Raw genomic sequence first — 9,520 nt, forward strand, 5'->3', positions numbered from 1 at the left:
TTCAAAGACGAGCTGCACTGCTGCTGGAGAGGAAGATGGATAAATGGACCAGATCATTTCTGAGGAGTTCATTAAAATGTAAGGCTACACACTGAAATACAGAGGGTTGTTATTTGGGCTTGGGGGTCAAGTGACGAGCGGATTATATACTTCCTCATAATAATATTAATTAAACAATTTGCATGCTAATAGGGTAACAATTATCGCAGCTTCTGTTGGGAGATTCAGGTTATTACAACATGCCAATCCGGGTGCCAAGGGGTCAGGGAATGAGTGGGGTGCGAAATTTCAACTCTGATTAACATTATGACAGCGCCAGACTTGGGATAAATAAAGTGGAATTAATTATTTGAAAACCTAATGAGCAGACAGGATTTAGGCTAGTCACATATTGAGTGCAGGGGTTGCACAAGTGGAGGAGCTTTCCAATTGAGTTTCCTGACAGGAGATGTTGTGGAGTGTTTAGTTGCCATTTTGTCATTGGATTATATTGTCCTTTTAGTAGTTCCTTTATTTGACTCATATATTTTGTTCATATCACAGCTTTGGTCGTAACTGAAGCCTTGTAACAGTAAAACATTATAGTTTCCCTCTCTTTTAGCCATGTCCCATCTCCCCTTTAAATGCAGCCGTATTTCAACATATCGCTATATTTGTTTTACGCACTGCACGTGGACCTGTCTGATTGTAAAGGTTTAATGTATTTAAATGATGATCCATAAATGACATGGTGGGGTTTATCTTCACTCACTGGCTCAGGGACCCGCAGTCCAAAGAAGTTATTTTAAGAACATTACATTATGATCAGTTATTATGGTGGCTTTCCCATTTAATAAAAATAAATAAGTTTAAAAAAAAAATCTGCTACCTCCCAAAGAGATGTGGCAATACAAAAAAACACAATAGACCTACAACATTTTATTATAATAATAATAATAATAATAATAATAATAATAATAATAATAATAATAATAATAATAAAAATAATAATAATATTAATAATAATAATATTTATAATAAACAGCTATGACATTAACTTGGATAAAATGTAATATTTTTTTGCTAATATTCTGCTCTACTATTCATCTTTTTGGAGCTCCGACACTGAACAAAAAAGTCCCGGAGCCCCTGGCCTAACCTATCCGCCTGTAGCCTCTCCTCCCCGGGCTTGAGTGAGCCCTTCCTCCCGGTGGGTCCCCCGTGTAGTTTGCGATGTAGTTCTTATCAAAGCCCTCCTGTCTTGTTGTGACAGCTCTGATATTGTTTATTGAGGTGGATGTCAGCTTTAATTAGCAATCGATACTGGGAGCGTTTGCAGAGAGCGCCTCTGACGTCATCGCCCATTACCTCTTCTCATTGGGTCTCGTATTCCCAGAGCCTGGGCTAATTATTGGGAGGTTCATGTGGATAAAGTACAGCTCATCCCTCCCTTCACATCATGTCCCCTGCTCGTTGGCCACACTCACTGCATGCTTTTTAAATTCCCATCACCGGCCTCCAGACGTCGTTTCCTTCTGCCTGCGGGATGATGGACAGCAGGATACTGGATCCACCTCACGCCCAGTTCGGAGGCTCACTCGGCGGGATGGTGGGCTTCCCGTACCATCTGAGCCACCATCACGTTTACGAATTGGCCGGGCATCAACTTCAATCTGCGTCCGCGGTTCCCTTCTCAATAGACGGATTACTCAATGGTTCCTGCACGGCGTCGGTCGGGAGCTCCAACCCCCTCTTGTCTTCTGGCTGCGGGATGAATGGAGATAATCAGCACTACAAACTGACAGGTAAGCCACGTTAGATATCAGGGTTTGTGTCTCTGTGTGTGTGTGTGTGTGTTGATGCTGCACAATAACATCTCCTGGCCCAAAAAAAAACAGAAAGACACAAAGGCAGGATGTTGCGATACAAGTTCTCCTCTGTGTGTGTGTGTGTGTGTGTGTGTGTGTGTGTGTGAAACGCAGAAAGAAGCACATACGCAGCCAGAGGAGCATTCTTCACCTCCCACTTCATTTTTCCATCTCCGAAAGCTGAAGATGTACACAAGCAGAAAACAATGTTCCTGTCAAGTCAGGAAACAGTGGAGCGAGGGAAAGCCTGTGTTAACATCCAGGAGGTTTCAGGGGGAAGGCGACAGTGTGTTGTGTGTGTGTGTGTGTGTGTGTGTGTGTGTGTGTGTGTGTGTGTGTGTGTGTGTGTGTGTGTGTGTGTGTGTGTGTGTGTGTGTGTGTGTGTGTGTGTACAAGACTGCAACATCTCAGCTTCTTCAGCTCTAAAGTTTGCAGAATTACCCTCATATGCATGAAAGCAGTCCAGTTAGTACTGTGTTGAAATGTGGTAATTTAAAAAATAATAATACTAATAATACTAATAATAATGAAGGCTATATTGTTTACATTTATTCTCATTCTGCTGTCAGACTCGGGGGACCCAGACAAAGATGGTCCTGGTTGCAAGAGACGGAGAACTCGCACAAATTTCACTGGTTGGCAGCTGGAGGAATTAGAAAAGGCTTTTAATGAGAGCCACTATCCCGACGTGTTCATGAGGGAGGCTCTGGCTCTCCGATTGGACCTGATAGAATCAAGAGTTCAGGTAAATATCTTTATTGTTTCCTCATGTATTAAGCCTGTGTGTGTGTGTGTGTGTGTGTGTGTGTGTGTGTGTGTGTGTGTGTGTGTTTCTTTATTCCTTTGTTTATTATTTATTCAGGACAAAGGCTCAGCGTTTCAATTTATTGGTCCTAACTGCTGGAAAAAAAATAGCCGATTAAACCTTCAGGTATTAATTTTGGGTCATAAATAATAATTAAAAAAATAATAACCAAAAGGACCGACTAGATGGATGTGTGCTGTTTGACCTTTCGTGGCTTATGTTAGTCCAATAAATCAATTTTAATTACACCTTTATTCTGAAGTGAAGCTTTTTACTGCTGCCTTCTATCTTTCTATTCTATCTTTTTTTTTCTACATTATTTTTTTTTTTTTTACAGAAATCTTGATATATATTTGTCTAACATATCAAAAAATCTTAAATAAACAAAAATGCCAAATGGGTTCATTGTATACTCACCTGAATTATGAATTCCCCGACCTACTTTATCTGATAGAAGAATATTATTGTTGATGATAAAAGCAACGTGAAAGCTTACTAAGTTTAATTGCTTAATTGGGTTTTCATGGGAAATAATAATAAAAAAAAAAGATTTAGACCTGTAAATCTGACCTATACTATAATAAATATATTAAATATTATTTTGTTAATCTTTGTCGTAATTTGTTGTAGCTTGTCTGTGAACATATTGTTAATCAAAGGCCTAATTAAAGGCCTGCATATGAAAACAGCAACATCAAGGTGCCACCTCACTATTTGCTTAATTACCGTATTGTTAAAACATTGACACTTTTTGGTCTAATTATTTTTCCTCTTGCAGTGACAGTTCATAACACATGTTTTCTCTCTCTCTCTCTCTCTCTCTCTCTCTCTGCAGGTATGGTTTCAGAACCGCAGAGCCAAATGGAGGAAAAAGGAGAACACAAAGAAAGGTCCAGGCCGACCTGCTCACAACGCCCACCCCACCACCTGCAGCGGGGAGCCCATGGACCCGGAGGAGATCGCCCGGAGAGAGCTGGACAGGATGGAGAAGAAGAAACGCAAGCAGGAGCGCCGGCTGCTCAAGTCCCAGAACAGGCTCGCTGCTGGGGATTTATTTCACACCCCGGGGTCGGACAGCGACAGCGGGGTGTCGCACGTGACCGACAGTGACCACACGGGCCCGCCTTTTGACTCCGTGGGGGGAAACCACACGCAATCGAGCTGCGACCAATCACCTCACAGTCACCCTCTCCAGACCCAGAACCACAACCAAAGACACTTGGATCGGGACGCAGGTGGATCCGAGCTGGACTCGCCCGACGGAGGCCACCGGTGCTCCGGCAGCAGCGCCTCCAGCGTGCAGAAGCTCAACCCCTTCAGTGTGGAGAGCCTCCTGTCGGACTGCAGACCGAGACGCAACCCCGCGGCCTTACCCTCCTCACGGCCTTTGATAGGGAAAGGACACTTCCTGCTCTATCCCATCACACAGCCGCTCGGATTCATTGTTCCTCAGACTGCTCTCAAGACAACAACATCACCCCCATCATCATCAGTGGTAGTGAACTGTGACAGTGACACCCCGGCGGAGAGAAACCAGACCACTGTCCGCTGCAGCAGCTCTCCGGCCTCTGCAGAGCCCTCACTGAAGGGCCAGGCTGGATCAGAGGAGAAGAGCCGTTCACCGCACACACCAGCCGCCTTTTCCACTGGCAAAAGCACTCAGACCTCTGTTATTTGCAGCGACTCGACTTTCTCCCACGAACACAGTCCACAGCTCATTAACAAGGCTGTCGATGCAGACAGAAAAGAGCATTTAGAGATCAAGGACCACCCTGACAAGCCCGAGGAGTGTGTCCTCAGTGACAGTCCAGAGGAAACAAAGACAGACTGTAAAGAAGATGTCGACATGGAATAAAATCATTTAACAAGAGGGGGGAGAAAATCAGATATCATGCTGATACAACCTCTAAAAGACTCCTTCCATTAGGCCAAAGTTCAACCAGAAACCACATCTGTGCATCTAATCTAGGTTTCCCCACTTTGCTGTTATTTTGACAATGTTCTCTCTCTCTCTCTCTCTCTAACTCTCTCTCTCTCTCTCTGCGAGTGTGTGTGTATGTATGTATGTGTGTGTGTGTGTGTGTGTGTGTGTGTGTGTGTGTGTGTGTGTGTGTGAGTGAGGAGTCTCTAGATATCCTTTTAATGTGTGATAACTTGTCGACAAAAAGAAAAAAAAAGACACAAGACCACGAGACCAACAGAAATCCTCAAGAGCTGTAAAAAGGTATTATACTATTTATATATGTAAGGTTTTTCTTAAATAAATCTATTGTATACAAGCACCTCCAACCGTGTGAGACCTTAAATAGCAGCGCACACAGTGCAGGACTACAGTAGCCTACAGTAGGAAGGGCTTTCTTAAGAAATCTCATGTTGTACTTTGTATATTGCCTTAACAAATTTATTCATCTATAAGCCCCCACTGAAATGAGGTTACGAGCCCGAGGCGAAAAGGACCCGCTCGACTCCTGCAGAGTTTTGATATGAAAGTAATTATTTTCCCGGTGGCTACTGCAGGGGGATTCAGTTTATTTTAGCTCAAAGGGGGTTATAATACATTACCGATTTCTAGTGATATGAAATCACATAAACTTCCAAGAATAATAGAATTAGCATGAAAAGGCCTGGGTGTCAAATTGAAATAGGAAAATAATAGCCCCGGCAGCTGGGAGTGTGTGTGTTTGTGCATATTGGATAGGAGATGGGGATTCGTGGGGAGGCATTTTCATGAGCTGTTTTTTTTTTTTTTTCCTCCCTTCTTCTTCCCCTCTCTCTCTCTCTCTCTCTCTCTCTCTCTCTCTCTCTCCCTCTCTCCACTTTGCCAGGGCCCCTTGTAGCAGGGCTATATTAAGATAGATGTTCGATGATATCCCTCATTGTTCTGTCGCTTTACATTGATGTTTCTGTGTTATCAGCCTATTGATCATGCGTCGGCTGTAATAGGACGGGCTGAGGCAAACGTGCCTATTTACAATAGCAGAACACATTTGTTGTAATAGGGCTGGCTGGTCCCCAGGGGGGCCACGCAGGATCCGGGACATCTGCTCCCTTCTGCAATATTAGCAGTGTTGACCACAATATCACGTCGACCCTAAGGAAGAAATGTCGAGGCTCCTGTGTGTGCCATGATGTGTAATAACATTTATAAAAGACAAAAAATAATAATAATCTTAAAACAAAACACACATGCAGCTATAGCACGCTCACACCAGAGCCCTTTAGTGTTCTCGTTGGGTCTTGATTTGCAAATAAATTGAAAATAATCAGAGGGGTGAGCTTTAGGTCTGAGCCGGCGCAAATGAATTTCTGAGCCAGTGTCCCCTTTCAAAATATTTACATAAATTTCAACCCATGCAGCTGTTTGCTCTAGGAAGCAATGTCTTATTAGGTTGACTGGGGGGGGGGGGGGGACACAGGACACACACACACACACACACACACACACACACACACACACACACACACACACACACACACACACACACACAGTGGGTTAGAGGTGTCTCCTCTGTGTCTGCATGCTGCTACAGTGCTGAGAGGACACAGCTGATTGTGCTTCATGGCGTTTTAACATGTGTGTTCATTCATTATTTTATCCTCCATTGCATCGCTTTGGTTTCTCGATCATATTCTTGCCACCAGTGAGTTTAAAGGCATCTCTTTCAAATCTCATATGAACTGAAGTTTTGAAGGGACTTGTAGTGTTTTTTTTTTGCAGGGTTATCATATTTGTTTTATTATAATGGTTACAATAACCTAAATGTTTAATCCAAGGTGGATAAATCCATAGGTTGACAATTCATCCAAAACCTAGAAACACAAGCTTTATTGACTAAACTGAGGGATAACCGGGGCCAATTTGAAATAACCCCTCAGATTTATTCGGTGTGTATTTTTCCATGCTACTCTTAGGCTATTTGGGACGTATGCCCAGTTCATCCATAATTCATTAGCACACTGAATAGGAGTATCGCTGGCTGCACATTGGTGGCCTTAAGGTGAAATTAGCGATTTGCTTAAGTAGTTAAGCTTTTCTTGCCTGAGAGCTGCACGCTGCATGATTCAAGACAAACTATCAATCGATATGCCCAGGCAGCCTGCAGGAGCTGTGTCGTCCATGAATCATACTTTATGAATTCAATTTATACCGGGAGAAATTTTCAATTTGAACGCCGGATCATTATGGGAGAGTGTAAATTGTTTTTGCTCTATTATGCATCGGACGCCATCATTTTTCTTTCTAATTACGGAGGTGTCAGGTCGGGCTGTCATGCAGACGCTGATTTTCAATTTAACTGATCATCATGCATTCATTTTCCCATTTGATAAATCTCCTATCTCGGAGCTTCTCCATGCCCGGAATGCTAAAAGAGAGGCACAGATTGGCAAAGTAATAGGGGCCTGTATGCAGCAATAAGTGCAGATCAGGCAGCTAATTTAGCACCTCCTGGTATTTCCATTTCCATTTCTCATTTCCAACTCTCAAAGGAGGAAAAGCAGCCCAGAGGCAGAGAGCTGCTAGGCTTTCCACTATCGGAGAAAGACAGAGAAAAAAATCTACCAAAACGGCTTGTTTTCCACCACACACTCCCTAAATTAGGATATCAAGCTTAATTAAGGCTAATAGAGTTTTCTCAGTATGTGTTAGTTTTATTTAATAGAAACAAATTTGCGCAATTAATTATGGCCATGATATTAAGGGTCTCATTTGCAGCATTGGAGCTGCAGCCTAAATCAGCGTCTTCAGAAATAAGCCTCTCAATTTCAAGCCAAATGACTAACGTGGTGCTTCCATCACAGACATCATATCGGTTTATTCCCCATATCATATCCGAGGAAACCACGACAGAAATACATCTGCTTTGCTACACCGGATGACAGAATTAAGAGTGAATCTGTTGTTGCAGAAATTATTTTTTATTTAGCATTTTCAATTCTAGATTTTTCTTTAAAAAAAAAAAAAATGTATAACCCTATCTTAATTTAACGCCTTACACACAAACAATTATGTTTTCTTTTTGATTATCACGTTGAGTATATTTTTTCAGCTACACTCTACACTTCATTTGAGAAAAAATAATTTATTTTCAAATAACTGACAGGAATTTTTTTTTATTTTTTTTTTTTATTTAATATACTAGTTTCATGCTCAAATCAACTCAAATGGACAACCTGTGTTCTCGCCACAGACCCCGGCTCTCTGTACAGGCTGCTCTTGTGCGCTTTGTGTTGCTGTATGAGATCTTAGAGGCTCTAGGGGCTCAGTTTGGATAAGAAAGAACCGTGTCCCCTTTTAAAAAGGCTCCTCCATGAAGTAAGATGCCACTTGACATTTGGCTTCTCCTGCAGCAGCCCTGCCATGCCTTTTAGGATTATTTTACATCTACATACTCATTAATGCGCCGGTGGATTTAATCACTCTTATCTTTCCTGTGCATACCTGGGATAAGCCTGACATTACCATCTGCATTGATTTCTGGAAGATCCTTAAAATAATTTTAATTATCTTGGAGTATTTCGCGGAAAAAAAAAAAAATCCCTCTAATCAAAACGTGGTTAATACCACTTGAACACTCGCAGCTCAGGTTTCTGTGAGAAATGTTTTAAGTGAATTTAAAGAAAAATGTACACAGTCTTTGTTAAATAAGAATAATTGTCCATAGGACCATCTTCATTCGATTTTGTCTATTTATTTTTGTCCTGTGGGAAAAAAAACAAAAACCTCTTTGAGGTTGATGATTTCCAAACTACAGCTGAACTCCCAAAGTATTAAATATATATTTTACTCATTTCACTTACTTTTAAGGTATCATCCACTCTGGATAGCTGACTCAAAAAGGTGGATCAAAAGAGGATCAACATATCATAACTTTGAAGCAAAATGCTGCTGTCATGGTGAAACATCATAACTCCTGGGGGTTTTATTTTTTCTTAAGTAGTGGTTTCCATGATCTTTGTGCACTGAGTAAATCTCCAAGATTTCTGAAATCAATTCAGAAAGCATATCCTGAAAAACACATGGCATATACAATGAACATGAAAAGAGAAAACCGAAGAGGAGCTTTTCCTTCTATATCAGAATGTTGGTCTGTACTGAGCTACGAGGAAGGATAAAAGTATAGCCGGCAAATAAAGTACTAGAAATTAAAAAATATATATTACTTTGTATTGCAAATAATTGCATTTCCACAACATGAAGGCTGAAATGATCATCCAGAACATAAAATTCACATATTACTTATGGTATGAGAAATGAGACCTACGAGACAACATTTAAAAGATAATACTGATGAGCAAGAAGTTGCAGATCTCCTGCTGCGAACATACAGTGTAAAGTTATAAAGATAAATATTTATAAAACAAAAGTTTTTCATTTCAACTTGCTTGAGCCTGACATTAATCATTAAAGATACTATAGTTAAATTGACCTTCTTAAAAAATATATTTAGTTTTTCCCAGACTACAAACTTAATATAAAAGTTTGAGAACTACGGCTGTAACAACACATGGAGATAATACAAATTAATATGTCCCTCAGTGACCAATCAAACAATTCTAATTCTACTTTGAAGTTACCCAATGCAGAAGACTGAGAAGGTGCAGTCAGTTTTCTGAAATGCAATAACACACCATTCACTCTTCTTTTAAGAAAAAGTATTTCTCATTAAATATGGCCCATATCTGCATTATGCCGGCTCCATATTGTTTTGATATAGCTGTAGGGAAGGATTAGATATTCGGCTCCTCTTCACAATAAGAGCACTTGCATCTTTGTATGATGATGTGAGAGGTGACTGTAGTCTTTTTTTCAGAATGGTCACACCTGTTACTATCTGTCTGGCCTCATTATCTAAAGTGCAATATATTG

The 9,520-nt window shown here is 41.0% G+C and overlaps 1 protein-coding gene across 1 annotated transcript; it reads left to right on the top strand.

Annotated features, from left to right (window-relative positions):
- Positions 1 to 1,525: 1,525 nt before the first annotated feature.
- On the top strand, positions 1,526 to 4,507 carry uncx (UNC homeobox). The gene is made up of 3 exons (XM_054608170.1): positions 1,526 to 1,784; positions 2,417 to 2,592; positions 3,488 to 4,507. Exons 1-3 carry the CDS (start codon positions 1,526 to 1,528, stop codon positions 4,505 to 4,507), a joined length of 1,455 nt encoding a protein of 484 aa, XP_054464145.1.
- The last annotated feature ends 5,013 nt before the right edge of the window (positions 4,508 to 9,520 follow it).

The sequence above is a fragment of the Anoplopoma fimbria genome, chromosome 11 (assembly GCF_027596085.1).
Source record: "Anoplopoma fimbria isolate UVic2021 breed Golden Eagle Sablefish chromosome 11, Afim_UVic_2022, whole genome shotgun sequence".
Taxonomy (NCBI): domain Eukaryota; kingdom Metazoa; phylum Chordata; class Actinopteri; order Perciformes; family Anoplopomatidae; genus Anoplopoma; species Anoplopoma fimbria.